At 43.6% G+C, this 27,973-nt stretch overlaps 3 protein-coding genes and 2 non-coding genes across 14 annotated transcripts in view; 3 read left to right on the top strand and 2 right to left on the bottom strand.

The window, feature by feature from the left end:
* The window catches only part of TRIM66 (tripartite motif containing 66), a 61,386-nt gene extending 46,941 nt beyond the window's left edge, over window positions 1-14,445 (bottom strand). Inside the window, exons 1-3 of one of the 5 annotated variants that reach the window (XM_070803703.1) lie at window positions 11,938-14,445; window positions 4,092-5,135; window positions 768-843 (exon numbers count right to left, since the gene is read on the bottom strand). The gene's annotated coding sequence lies outside the window, so the exon portion shown is untranslated. The other 4 variants (XM_070803705.1, XM_070803707.1, XM_070803706.1 and 1 more) reach the window with 4 other exon arrangements.
* Window positions 14,446-14,965: 520 nt separating this feature from the next.
* On the top strand, window positions 14,966-17,438 carry RPL27A (ribosomal protein L27a). Of its 2 annotated transcripts, none has more exons than XM_019975502.2 (4): window positions 14,966-15,120; window positions 15,545-15,620; window positions 16,208-16,382; window positions 17,261-17,438. In XM_019975502.2, the coding sequence occupies exons 2-4, from the start codon at window positions 15,589-15,591 to the stop codon at window positions 17,387-17,389; spliced, it is 336 nt and encodes a 111-aa protein (XP_019831061.2). In that variant the 5' UTR covers window positions 14,966-15,120; window positions 15,545-15,588; the 3' UTR covers window positions 17,390-17,438. The 2 variants fall into 2 exon arrangements, with proteins under 2 accessions (XP_019831061.2, XP_070659812.1); XM_070803711.1 differs by having other exon boundaries at window positions 15,012-15,120; window positions 15,529-15,620.
* On the top strand, window positions 15,791-15,920 carry LOC139176214 (small nucleolar RNA SNORA3/SNORA45 family). The gene has a single exon (XR_011560667.1). It is a non-coding gene; the product is annotated as a small nucleolar RNA SNORA3/SNORA45 family (small nucleolar RNA).
* Window positions 17,033-17,161, top strand: LOC139176215 (small nucleolar RNA SNORA3/SNORA45 family). The gene has a single exon (XR_011560668.1). It is a non-coding gene; the product is annotated as a small nucleolar RNA SNORA3/SNORA45 family (small nucleolar RNA).
* An 8,958-nt stretch (window positions 17,439-26,396) lies between the features above and the next one.
* DENND2B (DENN domain containing 2B) overlaps window positions 26,397-27,973 on the bottom strand; it is a 171,196-nt gene continuing 169,619 nt past the window's right edge. For all 5 annotated transcript variants that reach the window (XM_019975153.2, XM_070803709.1, XM_019975152.2 and 2 more), the window contains 2 exons: window positions 27,720-27,806; window positions 26,397-27,173 (listed from right to left, as the gene is read on the bottom strand). In XM_019975153.2, the coding sequence (XP_019830712.2) occupies window positions 27,139-27,173; window positions 27,720-27,806 (122 nt within the window). In that variant the 3' untranslated portion in view covers window positions 26,397-27,138. The remainder of the gene's footprint in view (window positions 27,174-27,719; window positions 27,807-27,973) is intronic.

Genomic DNA, 27,973 nt, shown 5'->3' with positions numbered 1-27,973 from the left:
CTCTTTCCAAAGAATGAGACTCCCAAAGCCTGGCTTCTCAAATTAAGGATCAGAAATCTAAGTTCAGGTATTGGGTATCTCACTGGACTTGCCCGAACTAGGTGACATCTCTGCTTTTCATCAGTCAGCTCATTTGGGTGCCATTTGTTTAGTCCTTCAGAAAACATTTACTGAGCAACTGATATCCACCAGTCCTTGTGCACTGAGAACCTCCCAAAGTTATTGCTCCTTTGCCTAAACTAAAGAGTCTTTCCTTCACATTCCTACAACACTGTATTATTATCTGCCCTTCAATAGAATATGAGTTCCTTGAAGGCAAGGGCCTGGTCTTTTCATCTCAGTGCCCTAAATACCATAAGGCCTGGTACATGAAAGTCAGTAACTACCATATGAACCAACAAATAGCCCACAGCAGAGAATCCTAAAACCTCCAAGTAGCAGAGGAAGCTTATTCCACTCTGACCCACAAATGCAAATATGGAAGGTAACAACAGCCTGGCCAGACCATAGGACATACTAAATAATGAAGATGCAGCATATTCAAGAAATGGCCTGACTCCAAATCAAGCATATTCACATCTAACAGATTTTTCCACTTCAGTTTCACAAGTTCTAAATAATAGCATTTTTTTCACATTTCTTGGTCTCTTACTATATCCAAGGCATATAGTACAGAATGTTTTCTTTTCTGTTCTCACTTACTCTTCATAACAACCCTATAAATTAATTACAATTAGCATCTCCATTTTACAGGCAGGAAAACTTACCAAACTATGCAACTATTAAGTGGCAGGTAGATTAGGACTTGGGTCTTCCCAGGTGACTCAATGGTAAAGAATCCACCTGCCAATGTAGGAGACACAAGAGATGTGGGTTCGAAGATCCTCTGGAGAAAGAAATGACAACTCACTCCAGTACTCTTGCCTGGAAAATTCCATGGACAGAGAAGCCTGTCAGGTTGCAACCCATGGGGTCGCAAAAAGTGGGACACGATGGAGCAACTGAACACACACGCAGACTAGAACTCACACTAAGATGCCCAGATATACTGACACCAAAGCTTATATTTTCATTCTTCCTTGTACTTAGAATAACTTGGCAACAAACACCATGATTCTAATAATTGTCATTAGTATGAATTTAGTTTTGTAACTTTTGTTATTGCTGTTCAGTTGCTCGGTCATGTCCAACTCTTTGAAACCCCATGGACTGCATGCCAGGCTTCCCTGTCCTTCACCATCTCCTGAAGCTTGCTCAAACTCATGTCCATTGAGTTGGTGATGTGATCTATCTATCTCATCTTCTGTCATCCCCTTCTCCTCCTGTCTTCAATCTTTCCTAGCATCAGGGTTTTTTCTAATGAATCAGCACTTCTCATCAGGTGGCCAAAGTATTAGAGCATTCAGTTTCAGCATCAGTCCTTTCAATGAATATTCAAGGCTGATTTCCTTTAGGATTGACTGGTTTGATCTCCTTGCTGTCCAGGGACTTAAGAGTCTTCTTCAACACCACAGTTCAAAAGCATCAATTCTTCGGCACTCAGCCTTCTTTACAATCCAGCTCTTACATCCATACATGACTACTAGAAAAACCATAGCTTTGACTATACAGACCTTTGTCAGCAAAGTAATATCTCTGCTTTTTAATAAGTTGTCTAGGTTTGTCATAGCTTTTCTTCCAAGGAGCAAGCGTCTTTTAATTTCATGGCTGCAGTCACCATCTGCAGTGATTTTGGAGCCCAAGAAAATGAAGTCGGTCACTTGTTTCCACTGTTTCCCCATCTCTTTGCCATGAACTGATGGGGCCAGATGCCATGATCTTAGTTTTTGAATGTTTCTGATTTTAGAGTCAAACAGTCTTGAGATATGTATAATTAGTTCATGGTAGAAATCTTAAGTGAGACCAAAGACCTAAACATGAGAGTTAAAACTATAAAGCTCTTGGAAGAAAACACAGGAGGGAAGTTTTATGACAATAATTTCCTGGGTATGACACCAAAAGCGCAGACGACAAAAGACAGCTACATGGGACTTTAAAATTTTAAACTTTCAATGTGTTGATAGCACACTGTCAACAAAACAAAAAGGCAACCCGTGGAAAGGGAGAAGATATTTGCAAGTCATTTATCTGATAAGGGTCTAGTGTCCAGAATATATAAAGCTGTCATACAACTCAACAAAATACTGATTTAAAAATGGGCAAAACTTGAAACTAACAACATTGTAAATCAGCTATGCTCCAATAAAATAATTAAATTTTTTAAAAAACACAAAACTGAAACTCTATATCATTAAACTATTCTCCATCCCCTCCTCCCTGCACCCTTGGCAATCCCCATACTATCTTTGTAAATTTTTCTACTTTACGTACGTCATGTAAGCAGAATCATAGAATATTTGTCTTTTTGTGACTGGCTTATTTAATATAATGTTCTTAAAGGTCATTCATGTTGTAGCATTTGTCAGAATTTCCTTCCTTATTAAGGCTGAATATTTCATTTCATGTAGATACCACATTTGTTTATCCATTCATCTGTCTAGGGACACGTAGGTTCCTTCCACATTTGGTTGTTGCAAAGAATGCTGCTATGAACACGGGCACAAAAATATCTCTTCTAGTCCCTGTTTTTAACTCCAGAAGTGGAATTGCTGGTAATTCTATTTTAAAATTTTTTGAGGAACCACAATACTGTTTTCCAAGGAATCTGCACCATCTTATATTCCCACCAACAGTGCACAGGATTGCAATTTCTCCACATCCTCACAAACACTTGTTATTTCTGTTCTTTATTTTAATAGCAGCCATGCTAAAAAATGTAAGGTCGTATCTCATCATGGTTTTGACTTGTATTTCTCTAAATATTAGTGATATTTGGAGAATGTCTATTCAAGTTCTTTGCCCATTTTTACATTGGTGAGTTGTACGAGCTCTTTACATATTCTGGATAATAATGCAACAGTGCTGGAACTTTTAAGACATATTTGATTCTCCATTTTTATAAATTTAACTTACTGTATTTCCAAGAGTTAAGTTCTTTAGAATGTTTATTTGCTAGACAATTGAATTATTTTTAAAAAAATTAATTTATAAAAGCAAATATTAGCTGTAAATATGTTCAAATATTAATGAAAGGTCCTTTTAAAGTGACTGTTAAATTTTCTATATTAATAAATAGAATAAGATTTGTAAGTTAAAATTAAAAGCTTAGGGGAGAACTAAGTTTAAGTGGTTAAGTTTAAAAATCACATATTAATTTAAAAAATCTAAGTAGACCATATCTTTTCTGTACTCCAAACTCTCAACAGAGAACTAACAGAGGTTAGGTAGCTTGTCCAAGGTTTAAAAATCTCAAAATTCAGATCTCAAAGTACCTGCAATGGTCTAATGCCTCAGATAACCTAGACCTGTGCTACAAATCACTTTTAAAATACTGCAGACAACAAAACAAACAAAAATGATGATGTTTTTAAATGCTGTGAACTGATTTGGCTTTTTCATCGCACAAGTTCATTCAGCAGACACTCAATGCACCAATGCAACATGCCTTGTTCTAGAATAATGAAATGAAGGGACCTGGCTGCTGTCTCCAAGGACTTCACAGTTCTCAATGAGATTGTCTCCTAGGAAACCTGACGTTCAGAAGAAAGGCACAAGCTCCTCCCTGCAGTAGGAGGGGGGTTCACCATAGATGGTGAATGGTTCATTAGTCAGTGCAAGTCTGTTCAAAATCTTTTCCTGACTGACCTGAGGGGCCCACCTATTCTTCCCCTGCTTCAGAAGTTTAGTGGGTCAGGACATATCCTCTCCTTCTGGGGAGGCAGCCAAACCCTGAATCAAACTCTCCAGGTTTCTTAGTCTGCCACCAATTTAAGGAAATCCCAACATGAAAAATCCTAGCCTACAAAACAGATCTATTAAGCAGCAAGAGGATTTGCTTTGTCTCACAGATTCCCTAAAGAGTTGCTTTCAGCAATGAGTATCCCATGGGCTTTTAAATTCTGATTCTTTCTACACCTGAAATTCAATTCCTATGAAATGGGAAAAGAGCTGTTTCAGAGATGGAGGTGAACCTCTGGTGCCTTTGTACTTACCATCTGGGACAGTCCCATTGAACCCCAGCAACGTGCTCTAGCTCCTGGATCAAGCACTGGAAGCAATTCTTACAGAGCAAATGCTAACAGGGTAGAAGCCAGGCACCAACACTGTGCAGGTCCTGTTGGCACAACGAGCAGATCAGTGTCGCCTCCATCTGTCTGCTTCTGTTTTTCTGGTGCATTAGTGACTGCCCCATAAAGCTCATGCCTGTATCTGTGCCCACACATGTGCCTGGAACTGGGGCTTTTCCATTAATATTCTCAAGTGTGAAGTAGCGTATAAAGCAAACCAAGCTCTACTCCCTATAAGTGTAGCACAAAGCAGAGTGATTTACTTCTTTGGGAAAAGGGCTGGAAAGGACACAAAAACCAAGGCCTCAGAAGTCCAGGCTATGTCTGTCCCTAGAACTGGAGGCTCACGTCCCGCAACGGGAACAGTCCGAACTCTCACTTGGGCCCAAAAGACAGTCCCGGATTTCTGCTGGGAAGACAAAGCATGGAGGGGTCTGCTAGGTTGTGTGTGTCCTACAGGGTTGGTTTGCCTTCAAAAATGTCCCAGATACTTCTGTGCTTCTCTTATCAATGGACAAGCTTGATTCAACATTTCATTTTGGAAAAGAGAAGGAAATTTACTAAATGCCAACTTTATGCCAGGTGCTTTATATACTTTATCTCCATCCTCCCAATTACCCTTGGAAATAGGGACTGTATTTTAAAAAATGAAATAAAATCATCAGAGACAGGCTGAGGAAAATGAGGTTCAGAGAATTTGGCTCCTCATGAGTTCTCTCTATCAACTTTTGTAAATTAGTGTTTCATTCTGATGAGCTTTTTAAAGTATAAATACTCTGGGTCATCTATATATCCACCATGATGGGATTTTAGAGGCAGTGTTAAAAAGTTAGGATCTAGTTCATACCAGTATTACTTTGTCTCAGGATAATGAGAAGAAAAAGGAGCAGATAATATGTAAATGACGGATTCTCGCCACAGGAAGCCCAAATGAAATCACAGCGCATGATGATGAATGTTCCACAGAACCTAGAATACAGACAGTAGTGGGGAAACTGGACCACCATCATGTGGCACAAGTTTGCTAAACTTAGCCACAACAGGGTGCACCTCACTTAAGCTGAGGTGACAATTTTGCTTAGCAACACATCATGTGCAAATGATATTAATATTGTTAGTTTGTTTTGGTTTTTTTATCATTTATCAGCTGTTTTAGGTTTTGTAATTATATAAAAGCATAAAGAGTGCACCTAGTTTTATATTTGTACTTACTTGTAAAGAAACAAAACCAAAATTCATTTAATTCAAATTCAGAGCTCTGTAATTATGCAAATTTAAGAGAACTGTCACTTCAATTCCAGTCTTTGGGAGCCAAGCGCATTAAGGACAGAGGAGGCAGGAGGGGCCAGGCTTCTTGGGAGCCCAGCAAGATGCCACTAAATAAAGTAACGGACGGGCTTTTATCTTGAATTCATTCTGAGGCTCTAAGAGCAGTTACTTTCCAGAGCACAGCCACAGTAGCAACCCTGATGGAGGTGAGGACAATGTCTCTTAAAAGATTTAAATGTGGATAAGTTTATTTCACTAGACTTTTGAGAATATCAAACCTTTTAGTCTTAGAACCACTTTACTTACTTTAAGTGTTGAGGACCCCAAAGAAATTTTACTTATGTGGTTATATCTACTGCCATTTACCATATTATAAGTTAAAAGTGAGATAATTTTAAAATATTAATTCATTAAAACACAATAAACCTATTACAAGTCAACATGAATAACATACTTTTCAGGAAAAAATACTTTCAAATAATAAATTTAGTGAGAAGAGTGACATTGTTTTTGCCTTTTTGCAAACCTCCTAATGTCTGGCTCAGCAGAAGACTTAATAGAAGCTGGCTTTTCCCACACCAGCTTCTTCAGTCAATCTATTACATGTTGTTTTGTTTACAGTATATGAAGAAAATCCAGCCTCAAACAGCTATACAGTTGGAAAAGATAGAAGTATTTTAATAGCCTTATTAGATAATTGTAGATAATCTTCTTTGATAGTACACCAAAATTTAACAAGTGGTAGTGAGTCAGGAGATAGATGGGCCCCAGGCTGGGCAGACGGAGTTCGTCTGCTGTGCACAGATACTCAAAAAGAGCAGGAGGGAGAAGCTAAGCCCTGCCCAATAAGACATAAAAGACCACCTATTCCTCATTCTTGAAGTCAAGGAGACCTTTCTGACTATACATACACAGGAAAGCTCCCTGGAGGTCAAAAGGGAGGGCATCAATTCATAGGAAGCGATGTCAAGCTACCCCATAGGCCTCTTCACTGGAATCCATCTTGGCTAAGACATGCATGTACACACATCAGAGGACACTGAGATAAGCTAAATATGGACTCAGAATAAGGCAGCGATGACTGGCCAAAGGAAATCCAGAAGAAATGCCTCATAAAAGTGATTTAAACTACCATGAGGGCAAGCTCTCTCTCTGAGCCCACTCATGTGTCTATCCACACGTACCCTTTTGCCTCCTAATAAACACTTTACTCGGAGAAGGCAATGGCAACTCACTCCAGTACTCTTGCCTGGAAATTCCCATGCACGGAGGAGCCTCATAGGCTGAAGTCCATGGGGTCACTAAGAGTTGGACACGACTGAGCAACTTCACTTTTCATTTTTCACTTTAATGCATTGGAGAAGGAAATGGCAAGCCACTCCAGTGTTCTTGCCTGGAGAATCCCAGGGACAGCGGAGCCTGGTGGGCTGCCGTCTATGGGGTCGCACAGAGTCAGACATGACTGAAGCGACTTAGCAGCAGCAACAAACACTTTACTTGCTTCACTACTTTCCATCTCTATATGGAAATTCATTTCTACACAACTGACTGGCTAGAACCTTATCACTGACCACTGGTCCCTGGTGGTCTAATGGTAGGATTCAGTGATCTCACTGACGTAGCCTGACTTCAATATCTGGCCAGGAATGGAAGTCCTTCTTCAAGCTACTGTAGGCAGAGGCTATCCAAGAGCAGTAGTTTCTTCAAGGTTGGTGGAAGCTGATACTCCATCAGTGAACTTTTCTTATTCTGTTATATTGCCATCCACCGGTCTGCTTTAACACTTTGAAATACTCTTTAACCCAGGCATAATTTTTATAACACCAAGCACTGACTTGGAAAATACCGATTCAATGATTAATGCAAATATTCCAAATATTGACATATTTCATTACAGAAAAAAAGTCACTCTTTAATATCACCTCTAATTGCATCAGAAAATTCTGTAAATGTTATGAAGTTGTCAAATTCACAGAGGCAGCTATAACTTTACCAGAATTCTAATTTTTGCTTGCAAGCCCAAATTTTATCGTTGGCAACAAATAAAGTGTTTTCTTTCTTGAAGTGATAGGCTCTCTTCATTTTTAAAGAAAATATCTGCCAAATTCCCAAGCCTGAATAATCAGTTTGTCTGTCAGTTGTTCAAATAAAACTAGTATTCTACAAAATAATAATAAAGCTAGTGCAGCGTGCAAGTCAAATAGGGATACAACTACAGTTCCTCACTTTGATAAACAGCAGAAGTGCTTTATGCATACTTATTTCTTCACACAGAATATTAAAGAAACTTGTATTCAAGGATTGAATGTTAATAAACATGGACATTCTTCAGCGAAACTGGCTCTTCTCTTTTTATCATCTTTTCTTTTACAAGCAAATGCCTGGCTGTGAAGAATACACATACCAGCAGTTTTACACACCATCTTTGACTTTGGCTTTGGCACCATCAGTGCAAATGTCAACCCAGTAAAAAGGCCAAATAACATCTTAGTATTACTATGAAAATTGTTTCGACCTTGTGGAACCCCTGAAAGGGTCTCAGGGACCCCCTCCATGGGCCTTTAGACTACACTTTGAGAACAGTTGCAATAGACTCTGAATGACCATTCTGGGTATCTGAGGAAGTGGCATGGCTTTCCAAACCAGTGGGCACAACTCGGGGTAAGAATATAAAGTAGTAAGTATTTGATTTCTGTCTTAGAAGAGCAATTGAATTAACTCTGTGAGGGTAAGGTTAAATTAAAGGCACAGCAATGAGTCTCTGGTTTCCCAGGTGGCACAATAGTAAAGAATCCACCTGCCAATGCGGGAGACACAGTAGACATGAGTTCTACCCCTGGATCGTGAAGATCCCCTGAAGTACAAAATGGTATTTGTGCTTGCAGTATTCTTGCCTGGAAAATTCCATGGAGAGAGGAGCCTGGCGGGCTACAGTTTATGGGACTGCAAAGAGTCAGACATGACTGAGCATGCACATGCAATAAGTCTCTGATTTGAAGATAAGCAAGGGAAGGCCAAATGATCCCATTTCTATCCCCTTCTTCCTTTTCACAATTATTTAGCTCTTCTCTCTCCCCTCTATATTCCCTGACCTGGGAAAGTTAAGGGGCTTGCTTGGCAGAACGTACTTAAGCCAGGGGTAGCCAATTCAAATGCCTCCAGGGGTTAGTCATATAAACAGTAAAGAGCCTCACCTAAAAGAATGTGGGTCCAGTGTTGCCAAGTCTTAGTTTTTTCAAAACACCAGAAATCCAAATTTAAAAAAAAAATTTTAAATGTTGGCAACCAACTAAATTAAAAAAAAATCATAACAGCATGAGTCAAACAAAGTATACCAGCCATCAGCTTATGACCTCCACTTTAAGTCATGAAGCGACTTGAACTAAATTAAAGTGAAAGATGGCAAGACAGAAGGGAAACCTCACGTATGTTACCTTGCTTACAAACCATCTCCCTTAAGATCCCACTCCCAGAGGTGAGAGAAGGGAGAGATTAACCGGGTTTCTGTAACCTGGCCAAGGAATAACAGAGCAAGTCACTCTGTACCATACTGGGAGTTAGAATTTCAAAGATTGTTTGCATGGGTAGTACAGAACAAATTATCATCAAAATAGCATACATTTTAGGGGGGGAAATGGGAGGGAGAAACACCAAGTAAAGAGAGAGTGCCTACTCTATGCTAGACTGTGTTGAATGTGATACATTATTTATCTGTGTGCTTGCTCACTGCCTGTTTTAGGCACAGTCCTAGGGCAGGACTTTGTCTTTTGTGTTCACCATGGCGCCTTCCCCTCACTGCCTGGCACCCATACATAGTGTCTGAATACACAGCATGTGCCCAATAAGTATTTCTAAAATGAATGAATGAATCACGGTAGTTTTTCATTATACAGACAAGTAATCTAAGATTGAAAGAGAAAATGCTACTTGTTCAAAATCATTCAGCTAGTGAAATCAGGGGTAGGAAATGAACCAAAACTTTTGTGTTCTTTCCATGAATTTTATCATCTAAAATAAAACTCAAGAGCAATTGAATTCGTTGTGCTATTGGATGAACTGCCCTCGAAGATCCTGGCATTCTTCCCTTCACATTTTGCTATTCTGAGTTTAATGGCAGCAGGGTTTTCCATCCTAGCTTCCAACAAAGCTGTTAGGAATGCATTTGCCACACAGAACAATGAGATTTTTTTTAAAAATCTATCCAACACAGAAAGGAAGGACTCTTAGTCCTTGAATTATATTTATTTTTACTTTGTAATAAAGAAAACCTTGTGTGGTCCTATGAATTTTCCCCTAAATGCCATATTGTGGGTGTATCAAAAACTACTGATAAAAGCAAAAACAAAATAAAACAAGCAAAAACTCTGAACCTGGTGTAGTTTAAACTGGAAACCACACGTGCTGATGGTGCATAAATTGGTACAATCCATTTGGAAAAAATATACATACATATAGCAACATAAAATGAATCATAAAAATGTTCATACCCTATAATACAGTAATCTCACTCCTGGGAATTTATCCTAGACAAGTTATTCAACAGAAGAAGAAAAAAGCCACACATACACCAGTGTTCATTGCATCATTTTCTTCAATAGCAAAGAACACAATGAGAACAATAAGAAAGGAAAAAAAAAAAAAACACACGAGAAAATGGCTTAGTAAATTATAGTATGTGCTGAAGATAAACTACTAGCTGTTAAAAATAATAATCATGAATACTGGGTAGTGATACAGAAAAAATGTAATAGTATTAAACCAAAAACAGAATACAAAAAGATTTGTGTACCATGATCATCAGCTTTGCAGACAGCTATGTCTCCATGTGAATAACAACTGAAAGGTAATAATCAGACATGAAAACAGTATTGTAAGGTATTATAATTTGAGATGTTTGTACTTATATTTTTTCAAATTTTTCTTTCATGTATTGTCTTTTCTATGACATGTAAGTTTTAAAATTCTTTCTGAAGTAAATTCGGATCTGAGTTTTTCTCAAATTCTCACTTAGAAAAGACACCCTGACTCGTCCCATCTTAAATTAACAATCCTCTACTTGAAAAAGGAGAAAGAAATGAAAGTGAAGTCGCTCAGTGGTGTCCGACTCTTTGCAACCCCATGAACTGTATGTAGTCTGTCAGGCTCCTCTGCCCATGGAATTTTCCAGGCAAGGATATTGGAGTGGATTGCCATTTCCTTCTCCAGGGGATCTTCCCAACCCAGGAATCGAACCTGGGTCTCCTGCACTGCAGGCAGACTCTTTATCACCTGAGCCACCAGTGAAGCCCCACTTGAAAAAGGAGAGCAACATGTTTCCAAATGTACGACTCTGAAGATGGAGAGCAAGAAAGCAAGGCTGAATGCACCCAGGCTGTTGTTGCCGTCTGAAGAATCGCTGATGAAATCAGGAACCCAGAGAGGAAAGGAAGAGAAAGGGACCACCAGGGCCTTCTTCAGGTGGCAGTGTGTTCACAAGGCCACCTGGAGAGAGGGCTAAGGGAGGAGTAAGAAGGTCAGCACTGCAAATACCTGCCTCACCAGGCTGCTGCCCAGCACTGTCTCCCTTCTGCTCATTTCGCAGGCATTTTCTGAGGCCCTGACTCTCTGAGGAGAGTCCACATGTCTGAGATGTCACAGGCCATGCTCTACTTCAGAAGAGATGTCACAGAGAAAGAGGCCTCTCAGGGGTCATGTCCACGATCATGCCCCCTGTGCCTGGTGACATGAGGTCACCCAGTACCTCCTGTCTAGCATCTACTTAACTTTGCATATACAGAATTTAGCTTTGTTAGCTCTCTCAGCGGAGAAGGCAATGGCACCCCACTCCAGTACTCTTGCTTGTAAAATCCCATGGACGGAGGAGCCTGTTAGGCTGCAATCCATGGGGTCGCTAAGAGTCAGACACGACTGAGCGACTTCACTTTCACTTTTCACTTTCATGCATTGGAGAAGGAAATGGCAACCCACTCCAGTGTTCTTGCCTGGAGAATCCCAGGGACGGGGGAGCCTGGTGGGCTGCCGTCTATGGGGTCACACAGAGTCAGACATGACTGAAGCGACTTAGCATAGCATAGGATAGCTCTCTCAGAGCTGGCTGACTCAGGGAAACTGACCCACGCTGACAAACCCCACGGGAGCCTTATGTTAAAGTTACATGATTTCCTTGGGAAGAAGAGGGAGCTGGCTAGAAAACCAAAAGCAGACAACTGTCCAGGGCACTCTCCCTACCCTGGAGATCAAACTATCAACAGGAAGAATGTCAGGTGAACACAGAACCCAACTTCAGTGCTGGACCGCTCAAGAAGGCCTTCCATTCAGATGGGTGGCCTGAGGGATAAGATGTAGCCCGTTTGTAACCAAGAAACCTGACACAACTGTCCAGAAGCAGTGTCCCACCAACCACTCTCCCTCCACGCCCTGGGCTATCTTGGTCCTTGCTCCAGTTCCTATTTACTAGATACTTGAAGGTAACCTTTCATTCCCCAAACTCTGCCCAGCTTACCTCCATTCACAGACCATCTTACCAAGGGTCGTTTCCAGGTACTTGTGCACTTACAGGCCACTTTTGATGTCAAATAGAGGATGATGTCTCTTATGCCTTGCCCCCAACTCTCAAGGCTCTTTCTGCTGGTACAGACAGTGTGTGAATAAGGATTGAAGGAGTGATGAAGACCATAATGTCGTGAGATCAGAGGGAGTGATTACTGAGGTAAAAGCAGGAGATCCGAAGAAAAAAACCTAAGGCTAGGTCTAGGCTCTGATTGGCAGCTGCTCTGTAGCCTCTGACAAATCAGTAAATCTTCTGTGTCTCAACTCTCTCATTCATACAAGGGGGCTAATAGAGCTGCCCACGCAGGCAGACAGACATATTTTGTAAACTGCAAGGTGTATTTGGCTATTCTTACTGTGGACTGGAATATTCTTGAAGAAGCAGAATGTAAAGTAGGACTTCAAGGTTGAAGAAACTTCAGGGCATCTGGTTAGGAAAAAGATAAGTACTCCAGGCATGAGAAATGACACTAGCACAGGAAAAAAGGTAGAAGGGGAAGTTTGGCTGCAGCGAAAGCTTGTGTAGGGAAAAAGCTCAGGTTAGTCTGGAAAGGCAAGTGGGCGGTGTTCTGTAGCTAATAGGTCGTTCTGTTCCAAACTTTTTTATGAAGCGAAGGGATGAGTCATTTTGGAAAGATTAACCTGACAGAGGTGTGAAGGACGGAGGGATTGGAGGAGGTTTAGAATGCAGACAGGGTGATCACAAGAGGGTGCTGAACTCCAGATAAGAGATATGATAAGGGTGTTAATGAAAGCTGTGCTTTTTAGCACAAAGGCTAAAAAAGGAGGCTAGGTATAGAAAAAACGACATGATGACAATGTATTAGAGGAAAAGAATGTTTGGGGACAATTTTCAAGTCTCCCTGACATCACTATATAGGTTGCCAAGGCTGCGCACCAAGATATAGAATAAGGAAGGCACCAGTGAGCTGGAAAAGAGTCAAGTCTTTGGATTTGTCTATCTAGTTTATCTTAGAATGGCTGAGACACTAACCAGAAATTAACCATAAGTGAATGATTATGGAGCTCAGCAACAGAGATGTGAATTGAAGCCACTCAAGACGAGTTCACCCAAGAAGACTGTGTACTATGAAAACAGGGGGACAGGCAGAAGGCTGAAGAACACCAATATTTAAATGGTGGACAAAGTTAGAAGAACCTGAAGGGAAGACGGAGGAAGGCAAGAGATGAGCTAGAAAAAGAAGTCAAATGGGTAAAGTAAAACGGAAAAACAAGTGATATGAGGAAGGGGCCATTCAGTTTGGTGTTTGGTGAATTGATGACATTGGTAAGAGCAATTTCATTGAAATAATGGGGCTGAGAGCCAGATGGCAGTGGACTGAACAATGAATGGGAAGCTAGCATTAACAGGATTTGTTGACTATTCTTTTGGGGAGCCTGCCTGAAAAGGAAAGAGGAGAGGTAATAAACAGAAACAGGGAGAATTTAGGATACTTTAGCTAAACTATATTTTAGCTGAAGGGAACAAGGAACAGAAAATTCGCACACACAGCCCACACTAGAGTTAACTGAGGAAGGTGATCCTGAACACAGGTTAAGACTTAAAACGGGAAGTCGCCTCTTCCACTTTAATCTACAAAGGGAGGTGAGGGCAGGTGCATTCATTCAGTTAAGGACCATTTGTTGAACGTGTACTTCCTGCCGGGAGCTAGGAGTGCATGGGTAAAAGAAAACAATCCTCCAGCCTTTAAGGAATTTGGTATGGTAGGAAAGATAAATATGGACTAACAAGTAGAAGAGTTTTGTGGTAGATTTTAAGGTAGCACAGTGGGGAGAAGTAAGCAACAATAACTGAATGAGTCAGAGAAGTTCTACAAGAGAAGACTCTTCCACAGTCCAGATCGAGGAGCGGTTCTCTGGTCCAGAAGACGAGGTCATGAGCATGCCAAGCAGGTTCCAGGGAAAATTAAAATGGACGAGTAGATTTACAGTCTGGAGAACAAAGGACCCCAAAGCAACCTGGTGTAGAGGTCCCTAAAAGGAGTTTGTTTAAAGTGAAATGCCCAGGACAATGGCACAAGGAGAAAAGAACACCTTGAGCCCACTCAAGAGTGTGGGCCGAGCAACTCCCAGAGGGTGGTAGAGACATCTACGAAGACTTGAAAGGGTGCAGACAGAGAGACCGGGTGGGCACACTGAGGGTCAAACAGTCCCTCAATGCAGCCAAGGGACACGCAAGCAACCGCTACCGCCCGGGCCAAGACGACCTCGCTGTGTTCTTACACAGCGAGAAGCGCGGGGTCGCTGAGGTATGGGGCTGTTGGTGAAGAGCTGAGAAACACGGTGGTCCCGGCGGATTCCGGGGCCTTGGCGCTGGGAAAAAAGCCAGGCCCAACAGAGCCACAACCGAATGCACCTTAGGGCGCCAAACCCCGCCTTCCGAGACAGATAGCCTCTGAGCGCGAGCTCCCGCGGGACATCACAGAAACGATACCCCGCCCACTGCAGCCTCCGGAACAGCCCTGTAATTAACAGGGAGCCCACAGGAAAAGGAAAACGCCAAGACCCGAAGTCGCGCGAGACCCGCGACGCCAAAGAGGCCCCGCCCGCGACCCTGCCTCCCAGACAGGAAGTGAGGCGATAACCCCGCCCCCGTGCTCGGTAGATCGCGAGACTTCGCAGAGGCATTCCTCTTTCGTCTAGGCCGCCGACATGGTAGGTGGTTCCTGAGGATGGTCCGCGTAGTTGTAGTCTCAACCCGCGAGCTTTACTCACCAAGCACCCCAGCCACCTACTCCCGAGCTTGCCCTGGTCTTCCAAGGCTGCGTATGGCCAGCCGCGGGGCGGAGTGGCCGGCATGGGCCCGGAGCAGGGCGGAGAAACTAGGGCCGCGTGTTCATCCAGGAGCTTAGATTCTCGAGACACGCGGGCCGGGGCGCCCGGGATCTTCCCTGATGAGGCCGCACGGCTTCAGGCGTGGCTGTAACCTCAGTTTTGCTGACGGCGCCACAGAGCAAACCCCTTTGCTTGTGGGTCCCTCAAAGACTGGCAAGCTTTGCCCCCTGCCCCGCTTCCCTTTGGCTTTCTCACTAAGTACCTTCTCCCATACAGCCATCCAGACTAAGGAAGACCCGGAAACTTAGGGGCCACGTGAGCCACGGCCACGGCCGCATCGGTAAGTGCTGTTTCCCCATTCTGGTCGGCCTTGGACTATACCTGCCGGCTGCTTGGTTGTCAGTAGCTAGCTAAGTGAAGTGGGTTTGTCAGAGCTCATGCGGTCGAGTTGGATTGAACTGGATCATTAGATGTTGGCTTTTTATTTGAGAATCGTCTGTGCTTCGGTTGTAGAGAATTTCACATGAGTTGGGGGGTTGGAAATGGAACGAGACCCAGTATGGAATCGGTTGAAGGCATGAAGTACTGTGTTAGTGTTACGTGGAACTCTGCAAAGTGATATTTATCCCAAGAGTCTTGAAGGAGCAACATTGCTGGAAGAGATATAAAGCCAAGGCCCAGAAGTATGGGGAAATGCTTTTGCTACAATAGTATTGACGGGCTGGAGAAGGCTATTTTAGCCATGTAGCTATGTGTTCCTGCAGGCAAACACCGGAAACACCCGGGAGGCCGAGGTAATGCTGGTGGCATGCATCATCACAGGATCAACTTCGACAAATAGTGAGTGGTTTTCTCACTGTCCTTTTACTGACAATACTAGCTTGGGATTTAGGGGTAGAGGGTAGTTAAGAACGTCTTCAGCGGGAAGCAAGTCTCACTACTCACGAACCTTGTCTGTTGCTGGTTTTTCTCTAGTTTATGTTTGATGTGAACTGAACTTGTCATCACTTGTCGAGGCTAGAGTCACGCTTGGGTATCCACTGTTGCCTTAGTGTGCTAGAGTCCTCGAAGAGTAACTGCTGACCTTATTCACTGGCTGTGGCCCTTATGGCATAGTCAGTCACCAGGTTAGTGACATGCATCAGATTGACTTACACAACCTTTAGATCTATTTATGCGGACAACTTAGCGGGGTGGTATTAAAACTACTTGTTTAGGAGTCCGGTGTGATAGGAGGGCGTAGAAGCTCTCAAGTGACCTGAATTCTAGTCTTAAGATTTGTTTTACTCGACAAGTGGAGTTCCTCCTAGGTTGCTCTTCTGCACAGGTGAACAGTGTACACTGTCATGGAGGGCGAGGGACTGTGAAGATGGTAAGCATAGCTCAGTTGGAGTGAGGTAATGAAAATGGTTGCCTTGTTTTCCCAGTCACCCAGGATACTTTGGGAAAGTTGGTATGAGGCATTACCACTTAAAGAGGAACCAGAGTTTCTGCCCGACTGTCAACCTTGATAAATTGTGGACCTTGGTTAGTGAGCAGACACGAGTAAATGCTGCCAAGAACAAGACAGGAGCTGCTCCTATCATTGATGTGGTGCGATCAGTAAGTGACTACTTTTGCCTTTTATGTGCCTTTCAAAATAATGGATAATACACGCCTGGCTACCTACTAGACAGTTCATTCAGTAGAACTTCCACGGGTAGGTCACTGAACAGAACTGAACTCTTGTTCAGTTGTGATCATGTAAAACCTTTGAAGAGTGATACTTTACTCCCATTCATTTACTTCATTTTTCACTTGAATTTTTAACTGATCAGATATCTCATTCCTACTGTCAATACCCTGCTTTCTCATCTGAACTTAAGTAGTGATTTACTTTAGCTGGCTCTGGTCTGTTTTACACAAGACTACAGTGAGGCACAGCCCTTCACCCTTTATGTTCTAATAAAATACAATCCTAGTATGTTCAGTCGATATTTAAGGCTGAACATTATCTGAAGAGATCCCTCCCTGCACCCCTAAAAGGCATTTTTGTATATTATTAGGAGTCTGGTCCTTGTGTTCCTTAACCTCCATGGATATGGAGGTAGAACCCAGAGGAGACTTTCAGGAAAGTTAAAATTCCCTTTCTCAGCCTGTTGTTTGAGCAGTTCTGATGACCCTGGTTTCTTGGAACATGATTGGAAATGTGATTTTTTTCCTTTTTTGCTTATCAAGTGGTAATTGAATAGGAAAAGGGGGTTTGAGCTCTGCCTGAGACTAGAGTCACATCCCGACAGCTTTTGTCCTGGTGTGCTAGAGTACTCGGATAGAACCTGCTGGTCTTGATTCACTGGCGAGGGCAGTTGGTGCCTCCGTGAGTGCCCAGATCAGAAACATGCCTTCCCTGGGTCCTAGATGGAGTGGATTGACAAGAATCTTTCTTTATACTCTTGGTGACTGCTGTGGTGCATTATAAACTCTTTTCTCTGTTCTTCTAGGGTTACTACAAAGTTCTGGGGAAAGGAAAGCTCCCAAAGCAGCCTGTCATCGTGAAGGCCAAATTCTTCAGCAGAAGAGCTGAGGAGAAGATTAAGGGTGTAGGTGGGGCTTGTGTCCTGGTGGCTTGAAGCCACATGCTGGGAAATTCATTAAATGTTAAGTGCTTTTCTCTTCTGGTTTGAGTGTAGGTTCTTTGGCATTTCTACCTCCCTACCTGTACAGAAACCCACCTAATGGATTCTAGAATAAGGGTATTAGACCCTGGGTTCCTCTGCCAACTCCCCTCAAAGTACAAAGAGGTAACACCAGCACTTATAGGCCTTGGCTGGTTACATAATTTGAGCCTTCTCACTCAGTGAGGATACCTGTTGATGAGGAAACTTTATCTGATTGTTGAAAGGTCTCTTAGAATTGTATGTTCTGAATTTACAGTGAGTGGGAGAATGTGCCCTTAACTGTTCCTTGGAGCTCAGGAAGCAGAAACTCAGTTTTGATGTGGAACCTTTACATACAAGATCTCTGGGTCACATTGGAAACATGGGACAGTAATAGAGTGGTTTGTGTGTGTGCTCAGTCGTGTCCCACATTTAGTGATCCCATGGACTGTGGCCCTCCTCTGTCCATGGAATTTTCCAGGCAAGAATACTGGAGTGGGTTGCCAGTTCTATTCCAGGAGATCTTTACAACCCAGGGAAGTTACTCATGTCTCTTGCATTGGCAGGTGGATTCTTTACCACTGTACCACCTGGGAACCCCATCCATGGTTTGGATTCTAGAAATCAGTTGTCAGAACTCAAGGATCCTTGTGCATAGGAATCTGAATGTTTAAAGAGATACATCATGAAATGCTAATGATTTTCCTTGTAGTTTGAAGTGTATCTTATAGATAAATTAGGGGGATGCTAAAGGGCTTCCCTGGTGGCTCAGACAATCTGACTGCAATACAGGAGACCAGGTTTGATCCCTGGGTTGGGAAGATCCCCTGTTGGAGGAAATGGCACTTCACTCCAGTATCTTCTCTGGAGAATCCCACGAACAGAGGAGCCTGGCGGGCTACAGCCATAGGGTCACAAAGAGTCAGACACGCCTCAGCAACTAACACTTAAGACCAGAAACCAGAATCAGGTTTTCTAGAGTTTGTATCTCCTGCAAAACCAAGATGACCAATGCTTGTGTGCTGACAGGACCCTCTTAATATTATCGTACATTATAATTTGCTATAGTTTATCACAAGATTTTGAAGGTGTTTTTGACCCATCATAAAACTTGTGGGGTAGAAACGTGACCAAAAGAATAGTTAGGATGGCACTTAAGCTTACTAAAACTGTACTTACAGGTTTAGTCTGGTACAGGGTTGTTTCTGTATTGCTCTGTGGGGTCATAAATGGGCTGGGAACCATGACTTTCTGTGGGACTAGTGTGTTGTGACAGCCTTTACAGGATATTGGGCATGATCAAGTGTAAAGAAGCACAGTGGAGGAAATGTGATTGATTTATATAATGGAGAGTTAATGGTCAGGAAGGCACTTGGTTGGACAAGCTAGTAACTTACTGACATAACATGTTGGTACTGATGGGGAAAGGTAAAAGTGGGTTTTAATGTCTTTTGGAGTCCTTAAAATATGGAAACTTTGATTTCTACTAGACACTGAAGGTAGAGAAAAGTGTAAATAAAGATTCAGGCCGGATTTGAAATTTGGATCTAAACCTAATACCTATGTGACGTCTTAAAGGGTACTGAGCACACATGCACCTACTTTGGGTACTGTGTGGACTAAGTAAAATGGAAAGTATTTACTGAACTTCTGTGCTCAGCTCTTGGTAAGGAACATATAAATGAACTATTACTGTCACCCAAGTGACAAGTAGTTAACCTTGGTGTGATTCAGTCATTGGGAAAGTGATCTAAACACAGGGAAGAGCAAATGTGCATTCAGGAAACCCAATCTGGGAAGGTTAGACAAGTTGGGAGATGAGCCTGGAGCGAACAGGTACTCTGGCCAGGCTGTGACTTAGTTGAGGGGTACAGTGGAAGGTAGGAGGCAGGACCATGAGGATGGAAGACAAGTCGGATTCAGAAGACATAAGGAGATAAGACTTGTGACTGATAGGGGTGGGGCTGGCAGCAAAATCTGTTTGGGGAGGACAGATTTGTCAATAATCTTATGGCTAGCTTCTTTCCCAGTTTCATTGCTAGCATCTTGCAGCATAACTGTCCTGAAACTAGGTGGGATCATGCTCATCCCAGTCCTGTATGGAGGTGCTGCTCCTGTTGGGTATGCTAAATATAAGAATCAGTAGAACAGCCATTCTAAATAGGATTCCTCAAATGCCATGCCATCCCATCTCCAGGCCTGGAGAATACAGCTACTGATGAGTGTGAGTTGCTGTGTGTATCTTGCTCACCATTGTCTATAGTTAAAGTAACCAAGCAGGCCCTTTGATTACTAGTAATACTGCCAAAGGAAGTAGTGTGGCTGGTGAAAAAACAAACATGCCCCAGGATAATGAAGAGTGACCTAGTGCTCTCTGCAAGGAGATCCAACCGGTCGATCCTAAAGTAAATCAGTCCTGAATATTCATTGGAAGGACTGATGCTGAAGCTGAAACTCCAGTACTTTGGCCACCTGATGCGAAGAACCAATTGGAAAAGACCTTGATGCTGGGAAAGACTGAAAGCAGAAGGGCATGACAGAGGATGAGATGGTTGAATGGCATCACCATCTCGATGGATATGAGTTTGAGTAGGCTCCGCGAGTTGGTGATGTGTCCAACTCCAGGGAAGCTTGGCATGCTGCATTTCATGGGGTCACAGACTCCGACATGACTGAGCACTCTCACACCTAGAACGAGCACTTAGCTTGTTGCATAGCACCAAAGGCAAACCGTATGTTTTGATTTTAAAGGGAAAGTTGCCAAAACAGATACAAAATATAGCCAATGCATAGGAAAAGTTCCTGGACAAGCCTGCCAAACTTGCATTAGCCTGTCCCATAGGCACAGGCCCATACTACCACTACCTCCAGTGGCCACAAGGTGCACGTTGATGAAGTGCACAGGGAGCAGAGCTTTCTAATCAGATAGCCCCCGAACTCGGTGGTCCTCAACCTTTTGCCCTTTAAAATAATTGTGGGAAATGTTACATTAAGAGCTAAATACACCATAATTTACAAAAGTCCTCGTCAAAACCTTAGGATTTAAATTGTCAATTCAGGTAAACATTGCTACTAGCCCAGTAGCAGCCAGCCCGTGGGATGAAAACCAACCAAAGGCGTGCATCACGGGGGGCCGGGGAATACCGCGGTTCTGGCAACTGCAGCCAGGCAGAGTTTGGCGCTCTAGCCGCGGGGATCCGAGCCGCTTCCGCAGTGTGGGAGGTTCTGGTTCCGGCGTCACTTTGACCTCCCACGCCGTGGCCGGAAGTACGTCCAGAGTCGGTTCCACCATTTCCGGTAGTGGGCGGGGCCGGCCTGTGGCGCCGGGCTAGGCGGGAGGTTTAATTCGACCCAGCACGACGTGAGGCGTGGGCTTAAACCTGAGTTCTCCAACACCCTCGCTGCACTCCGGTTCCGCTTTGACCGTGCAAAATGGGAACTGGGCTTTCTGTGCGCCTTCAAGATGAGAATTCCAGATTTTTTAGAATTTGCCATTAAAAGATGAGTATTCGAGGTTTATTCGGCAAAAAAAAAAGTGGTTATATGCACACAGGAAAGTTCTGGAGGAAGAATATAGAGATTGCCCCATGAGTTCTGGGAGCTTCAAGTGTATGTTTCATTCTGGTTCTATTTTGCAGCCCAGTTTTTGTTTGATTTCCACTTAAAGTTGGCTTTAAAAAAATACACTATTTACCTAATCTATAAATCAGTCATTTGGGGAACAAGGTGAATTACAAGGCTATTTGCAAAATAAAGGATGCTATTTTTAACAAAATTTAAACTTGAGTTGTGATGTAATTAGTTTTCTTGGCGTCCTAATTCCACAAACCAGTGTGAACTACAGTTACTTTCCAAGGGCATTCCAAATACTGCCTTTAAAAAGAAGCCCAGCCTTCTCATTTCAACACTGTTCACCAAAGCATGTATGGTAATTTTTACTGAAAAAAGCATTTAGAAAGATGTAATAGCGTAACCTGCTCTGCTCTCAAAGTTACCTGATTACAGGAGAAAACCCAGGGGGCCTTTCTTAACTCCAGAATGGAGGTGGGCTTCAACTTCTGGTAGAAGGTGAACTTCTACCAGATGGTAGAGGAGGCAGCATTGCCCTGTCCCTGAGCAATCTCCCAGAAAGGCACTAAGGACACTTGTTTTCAGTAGTGCTGATACCATCCTCTACAGGGGCATTTTGTAAATGTATGGGAGCATTTGTGGTCACAATCATGGAAAGGAAGCAATCAGAGATGCTTGATGTCATACAATTATAGGTCCAGTTCAGCTCAGTGATCAGTTGTGTCCGACTCTTTGTGACCCTATGAATTGCAGCACGCCAAGCCTCCCTGTCCATCGCCAACTCCCGGAGTTCACCCAAACTTACGTCCATCGAGTCAGTGATGCCATCCAGCCATCTCATCCTCTGTCGTCCCCTTCTCCTCCTGCCCCCAATCCCTCCCAGCATCAGAGTCTTTTCCAATGAGTCAGCTCTTCGCATGAGGTGGCCAAAGTATTGGAGTTTCAGCTTCAGCATCAGTCCTTCCAAAGAACACCCAGGACTGATCTCCTTTAGAATGGACTCATTGGGTCTCCTTGCAGTCCAAGGGACTCTCAAGAGTCTTCTCCAACACCACAGTTCAAAAGCATCAATTCTTCGGTGCTCAGCCTTCTTCACAGTCCAACTCTCACATCCATACATGACCACTGGAAAAACCATAGCCTTGACTAGATGGACCTTTGTTGACAAAGTAATGTCTCTGCTTTTGAATATGCCATCTACGTTGGTCATAACTTTCCTTCCAAGGAGTAAGCGTCTTTTCATTTCATGGCTGCAATCACCATCTGCAGTGATTTTGGAGCCCCCCAAAATAAAGTCTAACACTGTTTCCACTGTTTCCCCATCTATTTCCCATGAAGTGATGGGACCAGATGCCATGATCTTCATTTTCTGAATGTTGAGCTTTAAGCCAGCTCTTTCACTTTCATCAAGAGGCTTTTTATTTCCTCTTCACTTTCTGCCATAAGGGTGGTGTCATCTGCATATCTGAGGTTATTGATACTGCTCCTGGCAATCTTGATTCCAGCTTGTGCTTCTTCCAGCCCAGCGTTTCTCATGATGTACTCTGCATATTAGTTAAATAAGCAGGGTGACAATATACAGCCTTGACGTCCTCCTTTTCCTATTTGGAACCAGTCTGTTGTTCCATGTCCAGTTCTAACTGTTGCTTCCTGACCTGCATATAGGTTTCTCAAGAGGCAGGTCAGGTGGTCTGGTATTCCCATCTCTTTGAGAATTTCCCACAGTTTATTGTGATCCACACAGTCAAGGGTTTGGCGTAGTCAATAAAGCAGAAATAGATGTTTTTCTGGAACTCTCTTGCTTTTTCAATGATCCAGCAGATGTTGGCAATTTGATCTCTGGTTCCTCTGCCTTTTCCAAAACCAGCTTGAACATCTGGAAGTTCACAGTTCACATATTGCTGAAGCCTGGCTTGGAGAATTTTGAGCATTACTTTACTATCATGTGAGATGAGTGCAATTGTGCGGTAGTTTGAGCATTCTTTGGCATTGCCTTTCTTTGGGATTGGAATGAAAACTGACCTTTTCCAGTCCTGTGGCCACTGTGGAGTTTTCCAAATGTGCTGGCATGTTGAGTGCAGCACTTTCACAGCATCATCTTCCAGGATTTGAAATAGCTCAACTGGAATTCCATCACCCCCACTAGCTTTGTTTGTAGTGATGCTTCCTAAGGCCCACTTGACTTCACATTCCAGGATGTCTGGCTCTAGGTGAGTGATCACACCATCATGATTATCTTGGTCATGAAGATCTTTTTTGTACTGTTCTTCTATGTATTCTTGCCACCTCTTCTTAGTATCTTCTGCTTCTGTTAGGTCCATACCATTTCTGTCCTTTATCAAGCCCATCTTTGCATGAAATGTTCCCTTGGTATTCAATGTATAGGTTGATTCAAAACACAAAATCTAGTTTAGAACCCACCTAATTTCATTTCACACAATCAAAAAGATGTTTGTTTTTGTTTTTTGTAGTTTTCATATGCTTAGCAGTTTTTTGGGATTCCAACTATTGTTTAAATCCAGGACACTCATAGTGTGTTCGGTTTAGAATAATGCCCAAAACTGTTCATTTCAGCAAACTCTTACCAGTAGTTAACACCTACTTACTAGTATCTGAGTTGCTAATTCAACACTTTTTGCATGGGTAGCTGTTGCTTTCACAGCAATTCTATGTACAGGTGTAAGTATCTGACTTCATTATACCTTCTAATATGGTTGTCCCCAAGCATTTGCATATGTAAATACATGTTATTTTATGACAAAATAATTTTCCTTTTATTTCTCCCCTTTTATGTTACAGTTAAGACTATATCACAGTTAATATGTTTAGGTAGGTTATATTATCTATGGATTCATTTCAGGATAGTAATGGGGGGAGTTACAGTATTTGCTATAGAAAAGGAGTATTGATCTGTTAGGATTGAGAACCATCAGTTTAGAGGTCCAGAGATCATGTGAAAACAGAATTTGGAAAGAAACCCAAAACACTTTTTGTCACCCCCAGACCAGGACCCCCAGACACACCTTCCTCTGCCTTTCAGATGAGACCTCTGTGCCTTGCCGGTTGCAGTCACTGTATAGGCCCTTGCAACCCATTCCAAGCCATTGTGTGCCGGTATCAGTTTTCCAGATTGGGATGAGAGCTGTGGCCACAGGAGGAGGTGGCAGGGGGGGACCCCTAAGGTTAAAATAACACTGTATTTTAAAGCTACATAAAAGATACAGGTTTTAAGAAATAGTCATTTATACCTATGTATCTTTGGGCAAACAGTGGAAACAGTGTCAGACTTTATTTTTCTGGGCTCCAAAATCACTGCAGATGGTGACTGCAGCCATGAAATGAAAAGACGCTTACTCCTTGGAAGGAAAGTTATGACCAACCTAGATGGCATATTCAAAAGCAGAGACATTACTTTGCCAACAAAGGTCCGTCTAGTCAAGGCTATGGCTTTTCCAGTGGTCATGTATGGATGTGAGAGTTGGACTGTGAAGAAAGCTGAGCACCGAAGAATTGATGCTTTTGAACTGTGGTGTTGGAGAAGACTCTTGAGAGTCCCTTGGACTGCAAGGAGATCCAACCAGTCCATTCTAAAGGAGGTCAGTCCTGGGTGTTCTTTGGAAGGACTGATGCCAAAGCTGAAACTCCAGTACTTTGGCCACCTCGTGCGAAGAGTTGAGTCATTGGAAAAGACTCTGATGCTGGGAGGGATTGGGGGCAGGAGGAGAAGGGGATGACAGAGGATGAGGTGGCTGGATGACATCACCAACTTGATGGACGTGAGTTTGAGTGAACTTCGGGAGTTGGTGATGGACAGGGAGGCCTGGCGTGCTGCAATTCATGGGGTCGCAGAGTCGGACGCGACTGAGCGACTGAACTGAACTGAATCTTGTGATCTAATCGCATATCTGGGGATTCTTTGGAGACATATTAAAAAAGAGAGGGAGAGGAAAGGGGGAAGAAATAGGACCTTTGGAAACTATTATTTTATTAAGGACTCCACTTCTGTGATTCATGAAACCAAGTTAAAGTGACAAGTTCTGGAGGTAACAACACCCTACTCTGGACTTTCTGGTTATAGCTGCTATCTTCCCTTTTTACCTCACCTGTAAAACCGGCCTCATGAGGCCTAGTTAGTGTGCCCTCCTATTCTTGGAAGATGCCAAAGCCAACTATGTAAGAGGCTTTTTCAGAGACCAATCTGTCTTCCTAAAAGATAAAACCTCCGCTTTATAAGGCAGACAGCAACGCCCAACCACACACAGACTGGGACCTGTGCAGGAGTCACTGGAGATGGGGAGGAGGAGGAAAGGGGACTGCAGAAGATATGGTCTCCTGTTTTAACAAGTAGGATAGAGTAGAAGGACAGGAAAACTATGATTCAAATCCTGCCAGACCCGAAGCCAATACCAAGGAAGAAAGTTCCAGCTTATTGCCCCACCCTGGAAATTTTCAAGGTCTTGTCTCTGTGAAGGCCTTGGATGGATAGAAACCCTAAGCCACCCATATTCCCCACCTGACTTCCCTCCTTGCTTTTCCAAAGAATATAGCAAAGTTTTCTGCGTGCACACCTCTAAGGGTTCCAATGGAAAAAACTTCACAGCGTGACACTGAAGAGCCATAAACAATGGGCCCAAGCTATAAGCAAGCCCTGGGTTGTCTTTAGCTGGGCTTGACTCTACCGATGTTAGGGTACCCAGTGATGTCATAAGGGCTTCATACTGAATAGGAAAATTGTAAGATTAACCTAATAGGGAAGCCAAGAGGCAATAAGCATTCTTTCCATCAGTGGAAACACACAGAATCTGAACACTTGGCTATTGGAGAGGGAAGCTAAGCTAGAACAGTAATTAGGCATCTTCTAAGACCAGTCATCACCGACTCGATGGACATGAGTTTGAGGAAGCTCCGGGAGTTGGTGAAGGATGGGGAAGCCTGGCGTGCTGCAGTCCACGGGGCTGCAAAGAGTCAAACACGACTGAGTGACTGAACTGAACTGAAGACCAGTCATATGGGGCTTCCCAGGTGGCGCTAGTGGTGAAGTCACCAGTGGTCTACCAGTGCAGGAGACGCAAGAGAGGAGTTTGATCCCTGGGTCAGGAAGATCCCCTGGAGGAGGAAATGGCAACCCGCTCTAGTATTCTTGCCTGGAAAATGCCATGAACAGAGGAGCCTGGAGGACCACAGTCCATGAGGCCGCGAAGAGTCGGACACAAGTGAGTGACCGTGCACACACAAGACCAGCCGCACAGCTCAGGCCAGAGAACTCAATTTCAGGGGAGGTCAGTGACCCACACGAAAGCTAAACTCTTAATCGAGTACTCAGTTCCCTGCATGGAGGTGTTTCATCCTGCCTCAGCCCATTCCCCTGGAGAGAGAACTCTAGATAATGAAGCCAAGAAACACATGGGGCTCTGGGCCCAAACAACTATACACTGTTTATTGAGAACACCCGTAGATGGTGGGAAGGAGGGATGCCCTGTACCGCATCATGGCCGCCACTGACTGGGAGCTGGGCCTGGAGGACACTAGCAGAGCTGGAGGGTGGGCTTCCCATGCCTCACTGACCATCACAAAGGTGGGAGAAAGAAGAGAAGGCCAGGCCCGAGAGCCTGGTACCATGCTGCAAATGGGGACTGATTGGCCTTTGCCTTTCAAAACAGACGCTTAGGGGAGGGGGACTACTAGAAAAAAATAGAAACTCTAAGATTTTTTTAAAAAAGTCTCATACATGACAAGACAGCATGTGCTCTCCAGGGCCCGAGACTGGCAGCAGGGGCCGCAGGCAGGCAGGCAGGCAGGCCAGGAGCCTCCAGGGGAAGATCAGTGGTTCGGCTGAGACAGTCAGCTGCACATAATTGGCCAGTCACCAGCACCCAGCAAAACTTCATCCATGCTCAGGCAGGGCAGGAAAGCACCCAGCCCCTTGGGAATATACAAATATTTACCAGATTCTCTTTGCTTGTTACAAAAACATAAGAAAGCTTACAGCAGATTATTTACAAACAGTATCCTGGGATGTCGTGAAGGCAGAGGTGGGCTGGCTTGGAGGGTGGGGTCTGTGGAGGCAGAGCGGCCACAGCAGCCCAAAGGGTCCAAGGCTGGGTCCCCTCCCCAGGCTCTGCAAGGCACTGGACTCTGTCTGGGGAAGGGGCTTAATTCTTCTTGTGGAGGAACTTCATTTTGTTGCCTGTGGGCCAGAGAGGGTGAGAGTGAGAATGTTTCAGTATCATCGCTTCCAACAGTCCTAACTCTCAGTGAGAGAGAAGGATTCGAGAGACTGGATTGCAGCTAGACCCTGATAGTGAAAACACTCTAGAGCTCTAATTAGGCTCTGGTATTAATCATGAACAGCCTTGGGCAAGCCATTTAACTTCTTTGGTCTCAATTTTCCTTTAAAGTGAGACAAGCTTTGATTCTATGGTTCAGCTGGCTGAGCTCTTTGAAGGGAGGGGAGCTTTTTCAGAGAGGGACACTCTGCTACTTCTTAGTAGACCTCCCCTTATAGACATGAGGAACACTCACTGGTTCTAACGACTCTCATGTTCACTCAGGAAGAAGTGCACCCCAAAAGACCCAATTGAAGTGAATATCTGTCAGATTTCCTGTTCTGTCTACAGCCCTAATATAAATTCCCATTGTCGCTGGTTTATTTAGAGTAGTTTGGGGTACAGATCCGCCAACCACCCCACCCCCTCCTTGCTGAACTTGTCTCATCAGTGACAAGGCTGCTTACCCAAACCACGGAGAAACTTGTTCATTCCACTCTGCTCAGTGTCTGGGAGTTCCTCTAAATATTGTTCCACTCGCTGCTCAAAGAGGCCTGCAGAAGAGGAAGAACAGGGAAGAGAACAGTCCTTGGAGGAAGGGAAGGGAAGGGAAGGCTCCAGTTGAGAGGACCAAAGGGAACAGATCCCAAAAAGGGGGGAACCACAGACCTGGGATTGTAACTTATAGGAGCATCCTGTCAGAATCCAGACCGGCTCATCA

Source organism: Bos indicus, chromosome 15 (genome assembly GCF_029378745.1).
Source record: "Bos indicus isolate NIAB-ARS_2022 breed Sahiwal x Tharparkar chromosome 15, NIAB-ARS_B.indTharparkar_mat_pri_1.0, whole genome shotgun sequence".
Taxonomy (NCBI): domain Eukaryota; kingdom Metazoa; phylum Chordata; class Mammalia; order Artiodactyla; family Bovidae; genus Bos; species Bos indicus.
Note: the sequence above shows the minus strand (reverse complement) of the source record. Positions and strands in the feature narration are given on the sequence as shown.

Bases quoted from the DNA above. Each gene is read 5' to 3' on its own strand.
- RPL27A (XM_019975502.2), top strand. From the start codon at position 15,589: ATGCATCATCACAGGATCAACTTCGACAAATA. The intron at 15,621-16,207 runs GTGAGTGGTTTT...TTGTTTTCCCAG, and splicing joins AGGATCAACTTCGACAAATA to TCACCCAGGATACTTTGGGA. The intron at 16,383-17,260 runs GTAAGTGACTAC...CTGTTCTTCTAG, and splicing joins TCATTGATGTGGTGCGATCA to GGTTACTACAAAGTTCTGGG.